This window comes from Balaenoptera acutorostrata, chromosome 12, assembly GCF_949987535.1.
Source record: "Balaenoptera acutorostrata chromosome 12, mBalAcu1.1, whole genome shotgun sequence".
NCBI lineage: Eukaryota > Metazoa > Chordata > Mammalia > Artiodactyla > Balaenopteridae > Balaenoptera > Balaenoptera acutorostrata.
Window position 1 is genome coordinate 73,897,994 of NC_080075.1, and position 25,162 is coordinate 73,923,155.

Genomic DNA, 25,162 nt, shown 5'->3' on the forward strand with positions numbered 1-25,162 from the left:
CTTCCACAAAATAAACACACCTGTGTAACCACCTCCCATATTAATAACTAGAACATCACTAGCACCCCAGAAACTTCATGTTCCTTTCCAGTCATTACCTCTCTTCCCAGAATAACCACTGTTCTAATTTGTAGCACCACAGTGCATGTTTTTGAACTCTATATAAACGGAATCCTGTAGTATGTACTTTATGTCTGGCTTCTTTCACTCAACATGTTTGTCAGATTCATCCATGTTGTTATGTGAAGCAATAATTAATTCATTTCCGTTGCTGTGTAACATTCCATTTTATGAATATACCACATTATTTATTCTACTGTTGATGGGCATTTGAGTTATTTCGAGTTTGGGGGCTATTATGAATAGTGCTGCTATGATCATGATTGCACAGATTGTTTGTGTACATATGTATGTATTTTCAGTAGAACTGCTGAGTCATAAGCTAGGCATCTTTTCTACTTTAGTGGATACCACCAAATAGTTTTCCAAAGTAGTTATCCCAATTTACATTCCTTCTAGGTTTATATGAGAATTCCAGTTGCTCCATATCCTCACCAATACTTGCTATTATGTCTTTTTCTTTTTAGCCATTCTGATGGATTTTACTTACACTGCCTTTCAGAACACGCTACAGACATAATAAAACTACCAGGTGGAATGAGCTAACAGTGCGCCAGGTTGAGACTCCTGTATATGAGGTTTTCTTCTCAATGGCTTTGAGCATTCCTAAAAGCGTTCGGTTGTTACATTTGTGTTCATCAACATTATCTGAGTGGAATTTGAAAGCTAAGTGTTTGATGATTCACCAGGTGAAGATATGGTGGGAGGGAAGGCAAACAGTGGCATTCTTGGCAGAGGAAGCAATACATGGAAAGGAAGTCATAAAAGGACCTGGCTCAGGGCTACCTGGTACAATTGTACATGATTCTTAGAATTGCTTTTCACTTCTTTGTCTGTGGCAATGGCACCTCCAGGAATTATGCAGTGCACAACTCATCAATCTGTACACAGCAGCCATGCCTATAATGGTCAGGGATGATATGAAATTTGCTGTGACTGGAGGGCAGGGTGGGTCGGGTAGAGAAGCAGGAGAAGCCAGATCCAGAACTGGGACAATATAACTGACTCAGATTTTGACAGAGGCTTACTTTAAAACTCCACCCTGCCCCCACCCCTACTAGATGAGGGATCGTACAAGCTTCCTCCTCTTGGATCCCTCAGCCTCTGAGCCAACAGGGCTGCCACTGAAGTGGGGCCGGGGTGAAACCCAAGCCAGGAAGGAGAAATGCTGAGTGTGCTCCAGCTTGTCTTGCTACACGACTCTGGTCTCAGCAAGTTGAGGAACCAACGCCCTGTCCTTCCTCTATGTTGGGCTTCCTCTCTTGCCTGCAGCCTCAGCAGACTCCTGTGCCTGGGAAAATTGGTAACCCTGGATGGGACGCTGTGCCCACCTACCTAACACCTAGGTTTGTGTCATTGAGGCACTGGAAGTGGTTTCTGAAGGCACAAGAAAGTGAAAGGAACATCCCAGATCCCCCACATACCTCCCCATGACCTGCCAGAGTGAAGGGTATCCCTCTGAAAGAATGATACTTTTTGGGTCTACACTCTGTCTATAAGCCCTCATTACACTTTGTGTGTGTGTGTGTGTGTGTGTGTGTGTGTGTGTGTGGTATGCTTATTAAGGGCATTAAATGGTTAAAGTAGGGCTACCTGTTGGGTTAGAAGGAACTATCCACCATCTGTCAGAGAGGGCAGGGTCTCTTCTGGAAGGAGAGGTTCATATTCAAGCTCTGCTTTTCTTCCAGTTACTCGGACAAAAAGTACTTGGACAATATATTCCTTAAAGTAGAAACTGGGACTGATGCAAGGGTTCCAGGGAATGACAGAGAGAGACTCTCTCTTGGCTCTGGCAAAAAAGGGAGTAGCTCTAGAGAAGTAAGTGGTAAGGTTAGGGAGTTTGGGATTGACATGTACACACTGCTATATTTAAAATGGATAACCAACAAGGACCTACTGTATAGCACAGGGAACTCTGCTCAATATTCTGTAGCAACCTAAATGGGGAAAGAATTTGAAAAAGAATAGATACATTTATATGTATAACTGAATCACTTTACTGTACACCTGATATTATCACAACATTGTTAATCAACTCTACTCCAATATAAAATAAAAAGTTTAAAAAATAAAATAAAAATAGTAAATTGAATTAGAAGAATAGCAAAAACTAATGACAATGTTATTAGAAATTAATCAGGCAAAAAAGATGGAACATCCCCGGTAAAGCAGTATTAAAAAAAAAAAGAAAGAAAGATGTGGTAAGATGGCACCTCCCCAGGAAGAGACAAAAGCCAAAGCAAGGAACCTGGGAAATGTTCCATGGTTGCACCAGAACTCTGGGACTAGAGTATACATGGTGAGATCAGATGTCAACTGGAGATTTGGCCCTGGGACTAAGTTAACTATGATATGAATAGATACCTTTCCAACCTAGCTTTTTGGCTTATTTTTCTGCTTCTTCACAAGGTCAACTTTTTTTTTTTTGGCCACGCTGCGTGGCATGCGGGATCTTAGTTCCCTGATCAGGGATTGAACCCATGCCCCCTGCAGTGGAAGCGTGGAGTCCTAACCACTGGACAGCTAGGGAATTCCCACAAGGTCAACTTTTAAATCAACCAACAGGGGTACACACTTAAAATGTGTTCCCTGTGGCTTGAGGCTTATGAGGAGCAGAGAACAAGAGACACAGGGTCTCCCCTCAAAGAGGCTACTAAGTCATCAGAGAGAGGAGAACAAGGCACGTGAAACGCCTAAGGAATAGTACAACTGATATGATTTTTTGTTTTCTATTTTAAGCCAAAATGAAAATTAGCAGGAACTCCCTGAGCAGCCACCAGCTGGGCAACAGTGAGAGTGTGAAGCATCCCAGGAGGCAGGGAGGAGGTGTCCTGATCCTGGGACTCAGAATTGTTTCCAGTTCATCCGTAAGTGTTGATGATCCGTGTGTGAACTGTCAAATAAACCGTGATATCCCTAAAAAAATGAATAAACAAGATAATGAAAGACCATATCTAATTAAATGCTAATCTATGTGGGCTGAGGGGATCCACATGTACCCAAGAGGCTCCAGCTGCTAGGAAATGGCCAATTCTTGCTGGACAGGGCCTGAAGGAAGGGTAGGCTTGGGATAAACAAACAAAGGGCATTCTGGACAGGTGAACAGTGTGAGGAAAAGGCAAAGAAATATACACCTTCAAAATCACCCCCATTTCCATTGAATTTTAAAGTTTTCAAAGAAACTTAATAGCCCTGCTCTTTTTTTGATCTTCTCAGCAGCCTCAAGCATCTGACAGAACAGAGATTCCCACTCACAAAGAAAGTGAAAACTGGAGAGAGTCTGTTGATTTTGTTTGCTCAGCCGCCCTCTCTCCCATTTTCTGCATCTAGCATCCTGGTTTTCCTTGGAAAAACATCTGTCTCCACTCTCAGACCAACCAGTGTTCTGACTCCACCCCTGAACCCAGGGTGGGCCTAACCAGACCTGGTCTACTACTGAACTACCACCACAGTAGTTCAGGGATGGGCATGTGACCCAAGTAGGCCAATGAGACTCACATCCAGAACCTTTGCTGGAAAACTGGGGAAGAGAATAAAGCCAATGCAGAGGAAAGCAGAGCCAAGAGACCATTTTCTGTTGACATTGTTTGGGTGTTTAGATCCAGCTGTGCCTGAAGCCAGCATTATCCTAGGATTTTTCTGAGAGGTAAGCCATTACATTCCCTTCTTGTTCTAAGCCAGTTTGAATCTGATTTCTGTTACTTGCTACTAACAGAGTCCTGGCTGATTCAGAAAGCTTAGACCATATATTTAAATTCTAATCCTGTGCTCTTAAACTAAGTATAATAACTGGAGTGATGGTAGTGTGGGAAAGGATTATTAAGCATGGTGGGGTCAGCCTGGTAGGGCCTGACTAAACGACATGCTAGGAAGTTAGACAAGGAATAGGGAGCCTCGAAAGATTCTTGAGAGAAATATCATGATATTGCTTATATGTGGAATCTAAAAAAATGATACAAATGAACTTATTTACAAAACAAAAATAGAGTCACAGATGTAGAAAACAAACTTATGGTTACCAGCAGGGAAAGGGGTTGCAGAGGGATAAATTGGGAGACTGGGATTGACATACACACACTACTATATATAAAATAGATAACTAATAAAGACCTACTGTACAGCACAGGGAACTCTACTCAGTACTCTATGATGGCCTATATGGGAAAAGAATCTAAAAAAGAGTGGATATATGTATATGTATAAGTGATTCACTTTGCTGTGAAACTAACACAACGTTGTAAATCAACTATTCTCCAATAAATTTTTTTTAAATTCTACAAAAAAAAAGATTCTTGAACAATTTAAAAAAGACATTTAAAGAAAATACTGGTACAGTCAATGTTCTGTTTCTTAACATGGGGAATGGTTATAGCCCACATACGTTCACTCTAAATTATGCATATATGTTTTTTACTCTCTTCTGAATAAAAACATGATATAATGTGTACCTTTGAAAAATGAAAAAGAAAATAAATAATGTGGAGGTGATGATTACAGAATGGAATGGAGAAGAGAGACCTTGAAATCAGAGATGCAGGAAGGAAGCTGGTAGTGAGATGGAGGCTTAGGGTAAGGAAGGATGGCGTAGAGCAGTAGGAATACGGATGGAGGGGGATGGAGAGGTGAGAGATGCTTCCGGCATGAATGAGGGCATGAGAAAAATATAGCTCCAAATACTGGTAATGATGACAGAGGCAGGGTAGTTGAGAGGGAAGGACCTGGTTGGGAATATTAAGGGGGCGTGTATGTGGTTACATTTTGAACTTGTTCAGGTGGGAACATCCAAACTGTGGGTCTGGGGACTTCCCTGGCGGTCCAGTGGTTAAGACTCTGCGCTTCCACTGCAGGGGGCATGGGTTCGATTCCTGGTTGGGGAACTAAGATCCCGCATGCCATGAGGTGAGGTCAAAAAAAAAGGAAACAAACTGTGGGTTTGTAATATCGTTTGGTTGGAAGGAACAGAAGCTTCGTTGAGTTAGCTTGAGCGGGGAACTGGGAAGTCAAAAGTGGAGGCTCCTCCCTCTGTATCTCTGGGGCACATGTGGTCTTTCCTCTGCTCTTCTCTGTGTATGCCGACCAGGTCCTTCTGCTTCCTCGGACAGAGGGCCCACCTGGCAGAAGCTGGAGTGCCCTGCGAACCCCACAGGGAGGCAAGGCCACTGTCAAAGAAGCTGAGTGAAGGCACCAATGGAAATTCTGTCAAATATGTCTAGAAGTGACCAACTGGGTGACGAACAGTTCCTGGTGTGGACAAGTTGTAAGGTCTGTGTTCGAGGAAAGCCACAGAAAAGAGAGCTTGGTTTTAGCCTGGAAAGGGAAGCAGCAAGGTTAAGATCTGATGTGTCCAAGGGTGCGAGAAGGCCTTGTGGCCAGTGACATTCTCTACCGGACTCTTCCTTTCAGCTCAAACAGACTCTCCCATCCCCAGCCCACCTCCAGCTCCCCTACACCTCCCTTCCTTCACTTCAGACTCCTTAAAAGCTGCCCATGCTCCCTGGCTCACCTCCTCCGCACTCCTCCACCCTCAGCACCATGCCTGCCCTGTTGGCACTCCTTAGAAGTGTGCTAGCAAGGTCTCCAAGGACTTTCTGGTCGCCATATCCAGGCAACAGATACTCCCCAGCTCTAATCTTGTTTCATTCATTTGTTGTTCATTCATTCATTGATTCAAAGAATATTTGTTAAGAGCCAACTACTTTCCCTGTGCTGGAGGTACGATACTGAGCAAGATCCATTAGGCAGAAGTTCTCTACAGAGACAGTGTCTACTTCTTCCTCCTAAAATGCCACATGCTCATATATGCACACATGCACACGCACATGCACGCAGGCACACACACTTGCTTTTTCTGCTTATATCCTCCCCAGAGCCTCCCACTAGGGACTCAGCTGCCAGGCATGTGATCTTTGAGGGACACAGACAAATGGGAAGGAAGTTAGGCCAGTAGCCTAAGGAAGCTGGGGAGGAAGAGGGGCCAGACGGCCTGGAGGGGCACCCCAGGATGTACACATCATCACCTGGCCATTTGCTAGTGGCCTGGGGAGTGTGTAACTCTGAATGGCAGGCACCCAGTGGAGAAGGGCACATGGCCAGGATCTCAGGTTCTGGCCACTTCAGGCAGTTCTCGAAGCAAGACCCTTCCCAGAGGGCCAGGGAGGCACCCAAGGGACTGGTTGCAGCCTTTGGGGAGACGAGCAGTCTGGGCACATGCCCGCTACATCATACTCCTTCACTGAATCCTGGCCTTGCTCCTGGAGCATGAAACTCCTAGAACTGTCCCCATGAGGAAGGGAGTCTCTGGGCGGGACCCTGAGTTCTGGGCTGAACACTGGCACCCTATAAAGTCGAAGAGCCAGCCCATCAGGGAACCCCAAGGGTTCTGGTGATGGAAGGTCCCAGGATGTTCCTTTCTTTCTCTTCCTAGGGAATTATATAAAGTAAATGAAGAATAAAGAGGAGAAGGAGAAAGAAGATGGGGGAAGGAGAAAAGGAGTAGGAAAGGAAGGAGGAGGTAGAGAAGGAAAGCATTTTTTTTTAAAGCACAGCCCTGATCATAGTATTTCTCTGCTTAAAACGTTTTAATAACTTCGCGTTGCTCATTGGATAACCACATCCCCCCTCCCTCTTCTCCCCCTCCCTCCTCACCCCTTCCAGTCATAGGAGGCCTGATAGGATGTGTTCACACAGCTCTTGTGGGAAATTGCCCCATGGGGTTGCAGCAAGTGAAACAGAGGGAGGACCACAACGGGCCCATCATAAGGAGCATTGAGAGCTACAAGGAGGGGGTTTAAGGGGAATTCCCTGGCGGTCCAGTGGTTAGGGCTCTGCGCTTTCACTGCTGAGGGTATGGGTTCAATCCCTGGTCGGGGAGCCAAGATCCTGCAAACTGAGTGGCCAAATAAATAACTAATTAATTAATTAATTATTTTTTTTAAAAAAGGGGGTTTTAGTCCTAGGTCTGTGACTATAGGACCATGAGAAAATCATGGTCTAAGCCTCCTTTTCTTCACCTGGTCAGTGGTCAGGGAGGATAAAACCTGCCCTGCCTGCCTCACTGGGTTATTGGGAGGCTCAGGTGAGATAAAGAGCCTAGAAACCTTTGTGAATTATCAAGTACTGAATAAATAAGGGATTGTTCCTACTATTGAGGAAACTACCTTGAGAAGTGTCAGAGGCCCACTCCTTTCATCTCTCAGTGCTTTTCTTTCTAATAATCCTTTATGTCATTATAACACCTTATGCTTTTCAAAGTACTTTAATATATATTGTGTCATTTGTTCTGACACCATCCCTGTGCAGGGGCCGGGCAGGGCTGCCCCTTGCTGGGCATATAAGGGCAGAGGCTCAGAGGGGTGAAGTCACCAGAAGGTCTGGTGTCACCGGGCAGGCGTGATGTGGCCGAGACAGGCCTGAGCTCAGGTTTCCTGACCTCAGCGTGGGGCCTGCTCCCAGCTCCTGGAGCCGCTCTGCTCCCAGCACGTACTGATGTTGTTTCTTTAGATTCTAAACCTACGGAGGGTACAGGCAGGATCTTCTTAGGGGATGACCTTCCCTATGGCAGCTATCATGGCCTTTGGGTGGGGCTATTTCAGGGGACACTTGAGCTTTTGCCAGTGAGACAGGCTTGGTCTTTGAAGATCTACTCACCCTGGGCCCTTGAGAATTTGCCCAGGCTCCTTTGTCACTCCTCTGTGTCAGTGGTCAGCCAACCGCCAGGACAGAGGTGGGTCTTTTGGATCATTTTGGAATCCTTCCTCCAGGTGTGATTCTAGCCACAAAGTGTGCTGATGCCTAGTGCCACACACATCATCTGATGGCGCATTCTCACAACCAGGGAGTGTCAGCCCCGTCCAGCCTCTGGGGTAGGGCGAGCGCGGAAGCACAGCCCTGCTCCCTGACCGGGAGTTGCTCACAGCTGGAGAAACAGCGGCGCACGGGAAATAACAGCAAAGAGGACGGCGTGAGCACCCTCTCAAGGGGGCGACACGATGACCCTCCTGGATAAAAGACAGTATGAGACCTCTGGGGACTGGGAGCCTCCGAGGCAGCTTCCTGACTGAGGACACCCGGTCCCCCTCCCCTAAGTCGGTCTCCAGTCGGACTGAAACATTCTTGCCGTTCGTGAATCACACCAGGAAACCGCCTCTGCAGCATTCCAGGATGCGAAAGCCAGGCCCTCGGTCTGACTGCTGATTGGTGGTGTGTGAGTCAGGGGAAAGGGCACCAGACGGGCAGTCTCGAGATGCGGGACTCTGCGCCTTGATCTACATCAGAGCCGCAGGAGGCGAAGGGATTCGGCTGTTTTTCCTGTCGAGGTCAAATGCCCGGGTGGCCCCAGTTTGGCCTCAACTCAGGTGTCCCGAGTTTCTGTTGTAGGAGCCTCCCCTCAAGTCGGTGATGATGGCGAGCATTCCAGAGGGAAGGCGGCAGGCAGTGGGAGATGCGATCTGAAATTCAAGGAGAGCAAAGCTAGAACGATAGCCCACCAGGTGGGCAATACCTCCCACCCCACCACAACCTCCACTTCCTTTCCCTGAGTCCCCGAGGGGCTGAATGAGATGGAGAAGAGTGATGGGAGTTGTTCCCACGACATTTATAATAGTTAAAAAAAAAAAAAAAATCAGACACATCCTAACTGTTCAATACGGAGAGTGACCTGACATAAATCAGAAACTTAAGTAGCCATTCAAAACAATAAAGCTTTTAGAAAATAATATAGAATGTCTTTGTGATCTTGGGGTAGAGGAAGAGTTTTTAAGTAAAATGCATAAAGTGCTAATCCAAGAAAAAATTTGATAAATGTGTCTATGTGAAAATTAAGGAATCCTGGTTATAAAAGGTACCACCAAAAGAAAGAAATGGGGACTTCTCTGGTGCTGCAGTGGTTAAGAATCTGCCTGCTGTGCAGGGGACACGGGTTTGATGCCTGGTCTGGGAAGATCCCACATGCCGCGGAACAACTAAGCCTGCGAGTCACAACTACTGAAGCCTGCGCACCCTAGAGCCCACGTGCCACGACTACTGAGCCCACGTGCTGCAACTACTGAAGCCCATGAGCCTAGAGCCGGTGCTCTGCAACAAGAGAAGCCACCGCAATGAGAAGCCCACGCGCCACAACGAAGAGTAGCCCCCCCCCGCTTGCAGCAACGAAGACCCAACACAGCCAAAAATAAATTTAAAAAAAAAAGAATGAAATGGCAAGCCACAGAGAAAATGCCTGCAAAAGCAATAAAGGCTCAAAGCCAAAATATAAAATAACTCTTATAAAGCAGTAAGAAAAAAGTGACCCATTAGAAAAATGACCAAGAGACTTGGAGGGGCAATTCACAAAATAAGACGCAGAAGTGCCATGTCATAAGCATGTGAAAAGGTGTTCAACTTTATTTGTTGTCAGGAAGTCCAAATTAAAACCACGTTGAGATACCAAATATCTAAAACTAAGAATGCCGCTATTAAGGGTTGGTTCTGATGTGAAGCCACTGGAACCCTCATACACTGCTGGCAGTGCATATTGTTATTCCCACTTTGGAAAACAGTTTGATGTTATCAACTGAAGTTGAAGATATGCATTCCCTGTGACCCAGCAATCACACCCCTGGGTGTATGTGCAACAGAAATGTGTCCAGTGTGCATAGGAGACATGAACAAGAATGCTCATAGCTGCACACCTTGTAACAACCCCAAACTGGAAACAACCGAAGTATCCATCAAGAGACAATGATAGGTTGTATATTCACACAACAAAATGTTATACAGTAGTAATGGATGAACAACAGCCAGACACAGCAATGTGGATGAATCTCTCAAATAAAAGAAACTGGAAAAAAGCCAGACACGAAAGAATACACTTAGGTAAAGCTCAAAAAAGGACAAAACAAAACCACAATCTTTAGATGGTAAAAGAAAAAAAAAAAGAAGCAAGCAAATGATTACCATGGAAGTCAGGAGAGAGGTTACCTTAGAGAGGAAGGAGGGAATTGTGACCACAGAGGGTCCTGCAGGGGATTCCTGGGATGCTGCCAATGTTCTGGTTTTGGCCTGGGTGGTGGGTACCCGGCTATTTTATGACAATTCTTTAAGTGGTATATTTATGTAATGCAACTTTCTGAGTGTGTGGTTTATTCAACTGAACTATGTGAAATTGACAATATTCAACCCGTTTTAACTTAATAGTTAAACCTACTGGCAATTTCATATGGTTCAACCTAATATTTCATAATTAAAAATAACATATTAAGTTAAGCAGCCATTCAAAATGATGGGCATGAAGGCTATTAATAACTTCATTCACTCATTTACCCATCAAACAAATATTTCCTGGGGGCTTGTTGTGAACCAGGCATATTTCTAGGCACCGGGATACAGAATAAAATTTGGTCCTGGTGCTCACATTCTAATGGGAAGATAATGTATAAACAGATACTGAAACATCTGGAACGTCATATTGTGATAAATGCTATGAAGAAAAACAAAGCAGAATAAGGATATAGAGAGGGATGAAGAGAGATTTTAGGAAGCACGGTTAGAAAGGCTTCTCTGAGGAGATGACATTTGAAAACGCAGCTGAATGAAGTGAGAGAGAGAAACCATGTGTAGCCATGGGAGAAAAAGCCTGTGGCAGAGGAAAGAGCAAGTGCACAGGCCCACGACTGGAATGTGCACGGCAGGATTAAGGAACAGACCAGTGTTACTAGTTCAGAGTGAGGGAGGGGGAGAAGATGAAGGCACGAAACAGGAGAAGTAACGAGGGACCCTATGGCCAACGCAGCTTTGCAAGGGACTTCAGATTTTACTCTGAGAGTGATGAGAGGCCATTGGAAGGTTGAGAGCAGGAAGTGGTAGGGTTTGATTTATAGCTTAGAAGGAAGACTCTGGCTGTTCTGTGGAGGAGGGAGTTGAGGCGGGGTGGAAGCACAGATTCCTGTTAAAATGCTACCACAGTGTCCAGGCAAGAGATGAAGGTGGCATGGACTAGAATGGCCATTTTGGAGACAGAATCAATAGATTTTGCAGATAGAACCCAGATAGGATTTTTTTTTTTTTTAAGAATTTTTCTTATTTATTTATTTACTTATAGCTGTATTGGGTCTTTGTTGCTGTGCATGGGCTTTCTCTACTTGCAGTGAGCGGGGGCTACTCTTCGTTGCGGTGCGTGGGCTTCTCATTGTCATGGCTCCTCTTGTTGTGGAGCATGGGCTCTAGGTGCGCAGGCTTCAGTAGTTGTGGCACATGGGCTCAGTAGTTGTGGCTTGCGGGCTCTAGAGCACAGGCTCAGTAGTTGTGGCGCACGGGCTTAGTTACTCCGTGGCATGTGGGATCTTCCCAGACCAGGGCTCGAACCCGTGTCCCTTGCATTGGCAGGCAGATTCTTAACCACTGCGCCACCAGGGAAGCCCTATAGGATTTTTTTGATGGATGGCATATAGGGGAAGAGGAAGAGGAGTCAATAATAAGTATAATATTTTTCTTAAAAATAGGATGTGCAATTCTATATTTGATCAAAACTCTTCAAAACATGTTCTTAAATTACTTCTGTGATGAGAAACTTAAATACAGCAGAGCCTAAGAAATGCAGTTGGGGAGACGGGATATTTTCATAGATGGATGGATAACACCATAAAAAAAGCAGAAGCTAATTGCCACAGGAGGTAAGGAAAGGAAGAGACCTCAGAGGCCTGGATGAGGCAGGAAAGTCTTTACTGAGGAGGCTGGAGTTGAAATGTGTGTTGAAAGAAGAAGGTGGAGTTAGTCCAGGTGAGGAGCAGATTGAGAGCTGAGCCTGGGGGCTCAGTACAGGGTGGTAGAAAGGGCAGGAGCTTTGGAGTTGGAGAAATTAGGCTCAAGTTCAAGTATTGCCACTTACCACTTGGGTTAGAGTGAAGGTTAGATAAAACAATTGTAACTCACCTATTAGGTGCTCAATACAGGGTAGCTTCTAAGGAAAGCTCTTTTTTAATATTCAGCTTTAAAAATTTTTCAGATTTTTCTATTTTTTATTTTGGGGGTTGGAGTGGGGAGTTAGCTCCCCATTCACCAGAAATTACAGCAGAGACAGGAGAAAATAAGCTACTGGGAAAAGAAGAGCTATTAGTAATCTAGACTTGGACATAGCTGGGAACCCTTGAGTGAGATAATCTCACACTGATTGAGAGCCCAGAAACTTCCTTTTCATCTAGGGATGGTGTCACATAGTCATATCTCCCTCTGCTGGTAGAATTTGGTGTTGCAAGGCAAACCCAAATCTTGAATTACTTGCATCTGGAAATTTGCAGGCCCCTGGGAATATTGAAGCACTAACTCTGCGTTCTTGGTGTGGTCTCACCCAGACTGTTACTGAGACCATACTGGAAGAAGATGCTGGTATGGGAATCCCCCGGGGAAAAAGAACTTTCATTGTCAAAGGAAATGAAGCAAAGGGAGCTGCTTCCTCCTACCAAGCCAACGATGGGTCTGGACTCTTAGGAAACTGTCATTCAAACGAGGACTGAGCAGCAACTGTTCTGCCATCTTCACCGTAAGCTGTCCCCATGGCATAGGGGAAAGACCCCCAGGGTTTCAGTTTTGGAGTCTGAAGACTGACTATGCCACTTGGTGACTGGGTTTCCTTCCTTAGTCACTTTATTGGCCTAAAGCTTAGAGTCCTCACAATATGGGGATATTAATATTTTCTCCTTTCCTGGGGTTGATGTGAGGATAAAGTAATATAGATGATCCTACTCTATTAACTGTAAAGCACTCTACAAATATAAGAGTTTATTACTGTCACTTCTTTGTCTTGCCTCTCCATTTTCTTGCCCTGAAGGTCGTGGAGCATTCATTCATTTGCTTAGCAACTGATATTGATTACCTAAAGTATACAGAGTTCTGTGCTAGATATGGGGAAAGGAGACACAAAGACAAAAATCACAGCTCCTGTCTTCAGGGGGGCACACATATGGTGAGGGAGACAGATTCAGTTAACCACATTACTAGTCAGACTATGAGTACTATAAGACTAAACAACGAGCTATAGAATCATGAGGAAAGGAAAGATTAATTAGAAAGTAGAATCAGGGGAGTCAAAGAAGGTTTCCCAGAAGAGGTGATATTCATATGAAGCACAAATTCATATTCATTCATTCATTCATATTTATTTTTTTTATTTATAAAAATATTTATTGAGCATATCTATGTGCCAGGAATTAGACTACACATGGTCCCCAACTTATGATGGCTCAAATAATGACTTTTTGACTTTACAATGGGGAGAAAGCGATACGTATTCAATAGAAACAATGCTTCAAATTTTGAAGTTTGATCTTTTCCTGGGCTAGTGACATGCAGTATGATATTCTCTCCTGGCTGGGCAGTGGCAGTGGCAGTGAGCCACAGTTCCCAGTCAGCCACGCGATCATGATGGTAAACAACTGATACACTTACGACCATTCTGTACCCACACAACCTTTCTGTTTTGCACTTTCAGTACAGTATTCAATAAATTCCATGAGATATGCAACACCTTATTATAAAATAGTCTTTGTGTTAGATGATTTTGCCCAACTGTAGGCTAATGTAAGTGTGCCAAGCATGTTTAAGGTAGGCTAAGCCATGGTGTCCGGTAGGTTAGGTGTATTAACTGCATTTTTGACTTAAGATATTTTCAATTTACGGTGGGTTTATCGGGATGTAACCGCATCATAAGTCAAGGAAGATCTGTAGTAATTGTGGATACAAAAATGAATGAAACAGACATGTATTGTCTTCACAGAACAACAGAGGAGGTAGATGAATAATTATTTAATTACAATTATGCTAAGTTCTATAAAAGAAATACAGGGAACAATGAGAACATTGTTCTCAAAGGGACATAACAGCTCTGTAAACAGCTGTTATGTAATACAAAGGGACATAACCTAGGTGGGTAAGTCAAGAAAGGTACCCTAAGGAAGTGACATTCAAGCTGAGAGCTGAAGGATGAAGATCAGGTATCTAGGCAAAGATGGTGAGGATAAATGTTCTATGTAGCAGAAACAGAATGTGTAAAGGCCATGTGGTAGGAGCTGGAAAGGAGGTGAAGAAGGCCATTGGAACTAGAATACAGGGAGCAAGGAGGAAAGTGGCCTGAGATGAGACAGGAGATATTGGGTAGGTACCAGGTCATGTAGGGCCTTGGGGGCTGCATTACTGATTTGGACTTTAAGAGCAACGAGAAACACTGAAAATTTTAAAGCAAAGGGTGACATGATCAGACATGTGTTTTTAAAAGAATACTTTGTAGAGAATGGATGGGTGGAGGTAAGAGTAGACCTAGGGAGACCAGATTGGAGGCTATAGTGGGAGGCCAGGCTAGAGAAGATGATGGCTTGGATTATGATATTGGCTGTGGAAATGGAGAAGTTGACAGATCTGAGAACTATTTACGAAGTTGAATTGATAGGATTTGGCATTTGAATAGATATGTTGAGGGTGGGGGAAGAGCTGTTTACAGAGCTAGGGACCATTCTTGGAGCAGCAAGTTTGGAGGGGAGGATGATGAGTTTGGTGTTAACAAGTAGAATTTCAGGTACTTGGGAGCTATCCAAGTGGCTGTATCAATTAGAGAATTGAATATATAGAACCGGAGCACAGAGAAGTCTGGACTGGAAACACAAATTTAGGAATCATTTAGACACTTAGTGAAGCCGTAAGCTATAGTGATCACTAGAGGGTGGCATTGGAAGAAAAAGAAGACTTAGGATCATTCAATGGTTAGAGTTGAAAGAGGTCAGTTGGTTAAGGATTGCTGAAAAGGGAGACACAGTATGTGAACAACCTTAAATGCAATGGACAAAAGGAAGGAAAACTACTATTTCTTGAATGTCTTTTATGTTCTGGGAATTTTCACATTCATTATCTTATTTAATCCTCATGTAAACGCTGTGAGCCAGGTAAGCATTCCCATCCTCACTTCTTCCACTGAGGAAATAGCTGGTCAGAGAAGTTGAATAATTTACTTACTGTCACACATTGTAAGCAATGGGATTCCAATGGGATTCCCTCCCGTGCTGGAGGATCTGGGCAAGTGCCTTGCCAGGTAGTGACATTGGGTGGGGAGAACAGGGCCAGAATCCCTTTTACCCAGCGCTATAGTGCCAAGCAGGTAAGCCAAAGCAGAGGAAGGGTAGTCCAAAAAGCAAAGCCAAGTGCAACAGGAAAACAGTTCAAGAGCCAAATGGTCCATTCAGAAGTCAGGTTGCCAGAGCCAAGAGAGGTTAGTCTACAGAGCCAAAACTTCACCCAGTAATTGGTCCAAAAATCAAGTTAATCACAAGCAGTAGAACTTGATCAAAGAGAAGGCTAAGGAAGGCCAGGAAACTTCAGAACTGGGGAAGCCACCAGCTAAGCCTCAAGCTTCCAGTTGAGCTGGCATTTGGGTCCTGGGTATTCGAAGATGGGGAAGAGGTGAGGAGACAGGTTTTGTAGAGTTGAAGAACTAAACAAATAGGCCCTCGAGAGAATAACATGACTGGAAATGTTTTGTGGAAAGATTCTTCTGGTGCCTCTGTAAAGAAGAGCCTCAAGGTGGGAGAATATGGACAACTCGGATGCAATGCATAGATTCAACTCCCCTCTGCAGAGTGGAACATGGGTAGGACACTGGCTTGGTTCCTGGGCTTGAGGAATCATACTTGATTTGTATCCTAGAGGAAAAAATATGAAGACCCCAAAGTGGAACACCAAACACAGGCCTGGTCTGTCAAGGATTCTCAAGGAAGCAGGAGCTGTCAGGCAAGCCAAGCCAGGACACATGCATGTATTAAGGGCTTGCTTAAAAATGAGTCTTCTCATTGGTACAGAACTTCAGGAGGATCAACTTCAGAACTTCAGGAGGATCAGAACCTCAGGAGCCTCAAAACCACTTTAAAACTAATTGTTTTAAATAGATGAGGAAACTAAGGCTAGAGCAAGATAAGTGACTGCCCAAAGTCACACAGTTGGATGGAGATTAGAACTGCAACTTGAGTCCAAGTTTTGTTTTATGCAAAGTCTGTGTCTCTCCCTGTTAAGGAAAAGAGATTGGTCAGGGAAGGCTTCACAGAGGAGGAGGTGCTTGAACTGCCCACGCAGCAGGGCACCAAGTACAGAAGAGTAACAGGGTCCTCCTGGCAAAGGCACAAAGGTGCAACACAGCACAGCCAGAAGGAAACGAAAAATGGTTCCTAAAATTGTGAGCTCCTTGAGGACAGGAAGGTCCAGCTCCTAGAATGAGGCCTGAGGTTTAGCAGGCGCTGGGTGACTGTTTGAAGGAATGACTGTGTGGAACACAGAGTCTCTCTAGGAGAGTAGCTGGAAGTGAGGCTGGGAAGTGGCAGGAGTCAGAAGACGGAGAGGCTTTTATACAATATGGAAGGCTGGTGTTGGAGGAGGGGAGGGGACGAGGGTGCATGTGCGGAGAGGATGTGAGGAGAGAATCAGCTGGAAGCTGGTTCCAGGAGAGAGAAAAGGAAGGCCAGAAGTAAACCAGGGTAGGGAGAGGAAAGGACAGAGTCAAGAAACATTTAGGAGTTAGAATGCCTGGCAACACCCTTAAGGGGAGGGGTGACATGTACGAGTCTGCCGGCAGAAAGGCAGGAGCAGAAGAGAGACAGAGGATGCTGGTTGTGGAGGAAACAGGTGTGGGTAGCGGATACCCCGCATCCCACCCCCACGCCCCACCCCCAGCTAGGCTGCAACCTCAACAGTCACTCCGGGGGCAGAACGCCAGAGAGGGAGGGGCCTCCCGGACTGGAGAAGTCATTAGCAACCTGCCAGAACCGGGTTAACAAAGGCAGGACTACAACTCCCAGCATGCTCCGGCCCAGTGGGGTGACGGCGGGCGGTGGCTGCGCTGCACCCGTCTGGTGCGCACAGGACCTGGGTCTGCACCGGAGCCTGTCATTCCGGAGGGGTCTGTGGGGGTGCGAGCGGGCATGCACCCGGGTCCCCAGCGCACTGGCGGCGCAGGGCTCGCGATTCCCGCCCCACGGCCCCGCCCCTTGCCCCACCCCAGCCGGGCGGCTTAGCCGGGGCCGCAGCGCGGCGGCAACATCACTCTCGCTGCCGCTGCTCCGCCCCATCGCCTTCTGTTTTTCTCTCTCATTCTCCGGTGGCGACGGCGGGGAAGGAGGAGGCAGAGGCAGCAGCAGCCGCGCTGGCTGCAATGAATGATCCCCCAGCTGGGGGAGAGGACTCCAGGTGAGCCTCTGCCCTCGGGAGGGCCGGGACCCCCGGTCGCCCAGGACCTGCAGCCCCCCGCCATGGATCCCTAGAGGAGGAGGAGGACAAGGAGAAGACAGCTCTGCCGCCCACCCCCATCCCATTTTCCTCTTCCTTTATCTCATTGTTGCCGTAGCTGTTTACGGCAGCGCTCCCGCTGCCCCAGCATGGGGCGGGCTTCGGGTACTGCCATTCGGTGGGCGCTGCTCCCGCGGCTGCCCGGCGATTCTGCCTAATTCTCCCTCCGCAGCCGGTGCAGCGAGGACCGGAGAGCGGTGGAGGCCCGGACTGCAGCAGCGACGGGGCCACCTCCCAGCATCCCCACCCTAGGAGGCTACAGGCGGATTGAAGAACGGCGCCTGGGGGCTGGGCCGGCCCCGCCGATCTGGACCTAGGGAGGACAGCGGGACCGCCTAGGCTGCGGAGAGGGGTGCGGGGGTCAGGAAGGACAGAGCAGCAAGATGGCCAGTAAAACCAAGGCCAGTGAGGCCCTGAAGGTGGTGGCCCGGTGCCGCCCCCTCAGCCGGAAGGAGGAGGCTTCTGGTCACGAGCAGATCCTGACCATGGACGTGAAACTGGGCCAGGTGACACTGCGGAACCCCCGCGCTGCCCTAGGGGAGCTGCCCAAGACCTTCACCTTTGATGCCGTGTATGATGCCAGCTCCAAGCAGGCAGACTTGTATGATGAAACCGTGAGGCCCCTGGTAGACTCGGTGCTTCAAGGTTTCAATGGCACCGTGTTTGCCTATGGACAGACCGGCACGGGCAAGACCTACACCATGCAGGGGACCTGGGTGGAGCCCGAGCAGCGCGGGGTCATCCCCAATGCCTTTGAGCATATCTTCACCCACATCTCGCGCTCCCAGAACCAGCAGTACTTGATCCGGGCCTCCTACCTGGAGATCTACCAGGAGGAGATTCGGGACCTGCTCTCCAAGGAGCCTGGCAAGAGGCTGGAGCTGAAGGAGAACCCTGAGACAGGCGTCTACATCAAGGACCTGTCCTCCTTCGTCACCAAGAATGTCAAGGAGATCGAGCACGTGATGAACCTGGGGAACCAGACCCGGGCGGTGGGTAGTACACACATGAATGAGGTCAGCTCCCGCTCCCATGCCATCTTTGTCATCACCGTGGAGTGCAGTGAGCGTGGCTTGGATGGCCAGGACCACATCCGTGTGGGCAAGCTCAACCTCGTGGACCTGGCTGGAAGTGAGAGGCAGAACAAGGCAGGCCCCAACGCGGCTGGAGGGACGGCCACGCAGCCCATGGGTGGTGGCGGTGGTGGAGGTGGTGGTGGTAGTGGAGAGAGGCCTAAGGAAGCCTCCAAAATCAACCTCTCGCTGTCAGCCCTGGGCAACGTGATTGCTGCTCTGGCGGGCAACAGGAGCACCCATATCCCCTACCGGGACTCCAAGCTGACCCGGCTGCTCCAGGACTCTCTGGGGGGGAATGCCAAGACCATCATGGTGGCCACCCTGGGGCCAGCCTCTCACAGCTACGATGAGAGCCTCTCCACCCTGCGCTTTGCCAACCGGGCCAAGAACATCAAGAACAAGCCCCGGGTGAATGAGGACCCCAAGGACACGCTGCTGCGGGAATTCCAGGAGGAGATCGCCCGCCTGAAGGCCCAGCTGGAGAAGAAGGGGATGCTGGGAAAGCGGCTCCGGAGGAAGAGCAGCCGCAGGAAGAAGGCCGTGTCAGCCCCGGCTGGGTACCCTGAGGGGCCCGTGATGGAGGCCTGGGTGGCCGAAGAGGAAGATGACAACAACAACTACCGCCTGCCCCAGGCCACCCTGGAGTCAGCCTTGGACAAGAACATGGAGAATTACCTGCAGCAGCAGAAGGAGCAGCTGGAGGAGGAGAAGGCGGCCATCCAGGATGACCGCAGCCTGGTGAGCGAGGAGAAGCAGAAGCTGCTGGAGGAGAAGGAGAAGATGCTGGAAGACCTGCGGCGGGAGCAGCAGGCCACAGAGCTGCTCGCAGTCAAGTACAAGGTAAGAGCCCTCGAGGGAGCAGGGGCTCTCCAGAGGTCCCCAGAGGGATCTGGGCTGGCAGACTTTTCTTTGAGGGTCTGTGACCTGGCTGGAAGCAAAGCGTCCTGCCCTCCTGCCAAGAGCTCCCCTGGAGAAGGCAGGCAGATTTCTGCGACTCTGGACTGCCAGGCAGAGCCTCCCTGGAGCACCTAGGAGGACGGGGACACACACACACACACACACACACACACACACACACACACACACACCACACCCCCCCCCCCCCAAAGCAGCAGGCAGTCCCTCAAGCCAGTGAGCTTGGGCTGGTCTGACCTGCTGCCTGTCCGTCTCTGCCGGTGGCCCCCAGTATGGTCAGGTCCAGGGACAGCCAGGCAGGCAGGCACTCAGCCTTGTTTGGGTGTGGGTTCTCGCTCTTGCCTGGCCGCCTCCCTTGGGACGTCCTCCCTTTGCAGCACCATCAAACCTCACGCCATTTTACTATCTGACGTTTGAACACTTCTCAGTTTACAAAATGCCCCACATACATGATCTCATTTGATTCTTATGGTAGCTATCCGGGGTCCTGGTTCTTAAACCCCCGTTTTACAGGTGAGGGACCAAGGCTCAGAAAAGTGACATGACTGAGGTTCCGTCCTACAAAGTGGCAGAGCTGAGCTGGAACCAGTGGCCCTTGGGCGCTTTCAGTTCTTGGATGGCGAGGCAGGATTATACACGGGCCCTGCTCCCTGTGAAAGTGGTCCAGTGGTCCCCTGGGCCCATTGCGTAGAATCTTAGGAAGGAAATCACGCAGAAGGTTGGAAAGAGCACGGGGTTCTACGCTGGAGACCTGGCGTCTTGGCCTAGCTCTGCTACAGCTCATTGAGTGACCTTGTGTACGTTGCTTCTTCCCTTCCTCAAGCCTCAGTTTCCCTTTTCGTAAAATAGAGGGTTGGCCTGGGTGATCTCTGAGGTTCTTCTGATCTGAGAAACAAACCAACTGGCCCCCACACCCAGGCCTCATCCTAGTAAGATCCAATTCCCCATTGCCCTGAGAGATATCAGGGCCTCAGCGTCCTTCCTGAGCTGCTCCCTTCCCTGGGGAAGCCTCCAGGCCCCGTTGGAACTAAGCTGCAGAGGCCCCCTGCCTGGCCAACCACAGACCTGTTAAGTTTCAATGCTGCAGATGCCATGACTCAATGTTCTAGGCATTTCCAGGTCCCTGGAGTCCTTAACACTGAGGGTTGGAGGAAGAACGCAAGGAACCGTGAGCTGATTTGCTGGGGAGAACAAAACATTACCAGTTCTTAGTCCCTCTCAGGAGTGTGGGCTGGGGTGCAGGGAAGCCCTGCCTGGGAGGGAGAGTGGCAACGGCTGGAAGAGGGACAGATGAGCTACAGGCCATTGTCTGTGTTATGGGAATGTGCTGCTACACCAGGGGCTCTGGCCTTGCTTATTTAATATTTAATTCACCTCCAGGAGCTCAACAAGGGTTATGCTGAGCCGCTTCCTCAAAGGGATTGGTACATTTGGGGTCCTCCTGGGAGAAGCAGGATGTTAAAGGCAGGACAGTTAGACTCAGCTCTCCCAGGAGGAAGGGAATCCAGGCAGTCCAGTGCATCCCACCAGGAAATCCTACATGGGCAATCTGTCATCAGTTTCATTACCAAGAGCCCCACCACTACCCCTTACTCCCTTTCCCCACCCACCCTTAAAACTGGGGGGCAACGGAGGCTAAGAGAGTGCACTTCAGCCCTGAGGAAAGGGGTAGAAGGTATGAAGCGAAGGATCCAATGGGATTTCCCATTGTTGGCCACTCCCTGGCCCCCTCAGTAAGGTTCTTGGATCTAAGGCAATGTGGGGCACGGATAATGGGGCTGTCAAGAGATCAGGGCGGCCAGCGCCAGAATTCTTGTATCAGAGGCATAGCCCACAGAATCCCCCATCTTACAGCTGCCAGGGGCCTTTGAAAACCGAGGCCCAGACTTGCCCAGGGCCACACAGGTGAGTTAAGGAGAGCCAGACTCTTTTTTTTTTTTTTGCCAGACTCTTTATACTTGGTCCGGCTTCTTTCCATGACACCAGAGTCCTGATGTTGTTAACCTGTGCTACTTGATAATCAGAGTAATTCATTTTTATGTAACTCTTTTATGTTTTAATCTCACGGAATCCTCCCAGCAACCTCAAGAGATGAGTATTACTATCTCCATTTGACAGTGATGAAAACCAAGGCTGGCGACTGTCTCCGTGACCTGGGCTAATAGGCAGGCGGAGCCAGGACTGGAACCCAGGTCTTCTGATGGCCCCAGACCTGTGCTCTTTCCAGGTCTCCACGGATTCCTCCACATTTGCTCTCTGTGTGACTCAGGGCAGAGGCCTTTGCCCCTCTAGGCCTCAGGTTTCCATTGGCCTGATGAGGGGAAGTCTGACACAGCTCCCTGAGGACTGGGTGAAATGGTCATTATGTGCCAGGCTTTCAGATATAAGTGAAGGGGGAGGGGTGCCTGGGAAATTCCAGGAGGGGAATGATTCCACATCCTGTGACTTCTTGTCACACCCAGCCCTGGACAAACAGCAGCCAGCAAGCCCTGAATGGAGCCTAGATAGAGGACCCCGACCTCCCTGTAGTCCTTAAGGCATTGGTGGTTCAGTGTCGGATGTTTCTAGGATAGAGGAAACAATTTGAGGGCTCTTGAGGGATCCACTGGGTAATGAGGGGAGGAGCATGTGAGAGATAATCCCAGGCCTGCCCATTTCACAGGGTTGTGCTGAAGATCAAATGAGATCATTAGTGTGAGGGCATTTGAAATATGTTGAAAGCACTACATCAGTGGAGGGCGTTAGCAGCCACTGGGTGGCTTCTGTCCGCCAAGCAGGGGTCCAGTGATCTCTAGGACTGACATCTTTGTCGTTGGCTTAACGCTTTCGTTCCCCTGCCATCCCGGCTGCCTTGCCATAACCCTGCAGCCCTGGGAACAGCCAGGCGAGGAAGATCCGGGAGCCCTCCGAAGGCGGGAGCTCCGGTCCCTCCTGGAAATTAGCTGAGCTTCTGCTCCCCATCTGCAACACACTCCGGCTCCCACTTTCTGAGTTTCAACAACTCCCCTTGTTGCCTCCCTCGTTCCCTTCGTCCAGTTCGCACCACCCCTGGGGGCAGCTGAGTGGTAGCTGATGCGACCCAGTGCCCTCATTCACTCTCTCTGACTCATCTTACAGTCTGTCTCGCCTGTTTTCCCTGCCCGCCACCTCTAGGCTCCCCGTTCCCTTTGTTCTCCCCTCACTGTGTACAAACACCATGCCTGTCTCCTTGGAGCCTCCTTTCATATTTACCTCGGGCCTCAGGGGATGGGAGGGTGTGCAAATGTCTGAGGGTTTGTGATTGTCATCAGTGCCCTGTTTATCAGTTGTCATTAGCCATCCATACTTACCTCGTGTCTCTGGGAGGCGGGGCTTGATAGCATACTAGACCTGAGAGGTAGGGAGACTTGGTAAAGTCACAGGCAGACCCACAGCTGAGGTTATGCCTCTGCACAATGGCAACTCCAGTGTTTGTGCACAATGCACGTATTGCAGTGAGGACTGGGGTGCCTGTAGCTTGATCAGGTGAAGGCCCACTTTAACTGTGCAAGGAACATTTTTAATGACTGTTTTAATTTTGAGCTTAATTTTTTGAGGGCTCGGGCTAGATGATTTCTAAAGCTTTGATTCTAGATCTTTAGAGGGAAAGAAGAGTATGTAGGGGAGGCAAGGGCTGCAGATGAGACAATATGCAGGCTGGAACTGACAGGAAGAGGTAGAAACAACAGCACTGCTTGTTGATCCCCAAGTAAGTAGGTCTGGAGGGAGGGGGCGGGGTGCTGCTTGGCTAGAGCCCAACTCTCTCTGTGGTGGGTATGGGAAAGAGACCCTGCAGAAGCCGCCCCCAAAGCCAGAGGGATGAGGTCACTACAGAGAGTACAGACCGCATTGAATTTTTACTGTCTGTTTGTGGGTCCCTCTTCTTCCTCCCATTTCTCAGCATTGGCATTAACCATAAATAGTTATGCAAGAGGAGTTTCAAGCCCGAGAAACAACAATAATAGCAAGAATAATGCCATTTACTTAACACTTGCCACGAGCCAAGCCCTATACCATATATTGTATACAAATTATCTCATGTAATCCCTACAAGCACCTCCCATGAAAGGTGTTATTCCTGTTCCCATTTTATACATGAGAAAACTGAGGTTTTATGACTTGCCCAAGGCCTTATGGTTTGTATATGGCAAATCTAGTTGAGCCCAGGTTGATTTGACACAAACTTGGATCCTCTTTTATGCTTAAAGAATCAGGAATATTGGGCTGGGAACTGGTTGCTGGGGAGGTGGTGAAAAATGGCAGGAGCTGGTGTAAACGTGTTGAATTTAAGGTGACAAGAGTCCCGTAGGCAGCAGGAGGTGGAGCAGGGGAGTTTAGAAGCAAGCACAGGACTGGAGGAGTTTGGGGGCTCATCTATAGAAGAGGGCTCAAATGAGACCCCTGGCCATCTGTTCTGGACCCTCTCTCCCTTTATGTAAGTGACTCCCAAATCAAGGTCTCCTGTCCAGGTCTTTGCTGACCTTTTTTTGTAGAGTGCTGTTTTCAGAGCATGGATATCAGAGTCAGGCAGGCCTGGGTTTAGTGATTTACTAGTTCTGAGACCTCAGTTTCCTCATCTATAAAATGGGATAGTAACAGTACCTATGTCATAGTTCTATTGAGACGATGATAATCGACATTAAAGCACTTTGCACAGTTCCTGGCATGTAAGTGTTTGTAAATAATAACTTTAATACTGTTATCTTCGACTGCTTAATGGATGTTTTCACTTGACTACCTTCCTGATATGTTAAACACATCACATTTTAGTCTGGCGTTCAAGGCCTGCCAGAGTCTGGCTGTAATATATGTCATCAATCTCGCCTGCCTAAGCAAGAGATAGGAGAACCTAACAGCCAACTCGTCTACCCCATACTTTGAACTCAGGATGTACCTCACTGCCCTCTGCTGATTGCACTGTTTTTGTATCCTCGATTGTCCTGGTAACCAGGGAGTGGGAGTTATGGGAGCAGGTTAAGCTCAATGTAAAGAACTTCTTAATAGTTAGAATTGATCTACTTCTAGAGATAATGGGCTCCAATCCCTGGAAGTGTCCGAGGAGAAACTGAATGTCACAGTTGCTCTAAAGGGATTCATGTATCGGAAAAGCCATTGAACTAGGTGATCTTTAAAGTCCCCTCCTCTTCAAAGTCCTTAATTGTTAAAAGTAGTATTTTTAAAGCAAAATATAAAATGTTCGGTTCATCTTTTTGAAAATTAAGGTGACAGGATTTAAATGTTAATGTAGGAATTCAACCAATAATAGAGATATTTCCAGCTCTCTATCATGGCCAATTAGAGAAAGACAATGAGAAGAAGAAAATGGGAGGAAAGACAGGAAAGAAGTAGAGGGGGACAGTGAAGAGGGGAAAGAGAAATGGAGTCACAGAGTCGGGAAGAAAGAAGGAGAGAGAGTGCGTAAGGGGTGGACAGCAGGGTTTCTGGGGAGAAGAAACCCCAACTGGGAGAGAAAATGCTCTGGAGGAGAGAGTGAAATAGTATCGTTCCACTCTCCTGATCTTGAGGTTAGTCTCCAAATAGGGCTGTGTCCAGTCTCTAGAGACTCCCCGATAATCTGGGGAGCGTCTACGATCCCAAAACTGGCCTGGTTCCTTCCACATGTCCTCAAGGACACCAGCCCCATGCCAGACACTCTGAGACGTACAGGGCCGGGTCGTCAGGGAACTGTGTGCACCTGCACCTCCATTCCAGCTGAGTCCTCCATGATCCTTAAGAAGCCT

The 25,162-nt window shown here is 48.1% G+C and overlaps 2 protein-coding genes across 3 annotated transcripts in view; both read left to right on the forward strand.

Moving 5' to 3' along the window:
* The window catches only part of ASXL2 (ASXL transcriptional regulator 2), a 279,668-nt gene that overhangs the window by 59,624 nt on the left and 194,882 nt on the right, over positions 1-25,162 (forward strand). The gene's annotated exons all lie outside the window — the stretch shown is intronic.
* KIF3C (kinesin family member 3C) overlaps positions 16,957-25,162 on the forward strand; it is a 34,263-nt gene continuing 26,057 nt past the window's right edge. For both annotated transcript variants that reach the window (XM_007191271.3, XM_007191272.3), the window contains exon 1: positions 16,957-19,328. In XM_007191271.3, the coding sequence (XP_007191333.2) occupies positions 17,796-19,328 (1,533 nt within the window). In that variant the 5' untranslated portion in view covers positions 16,957-17,795. The remainder of the gene's footprint in view (positions 19,329-25,162) is intronic.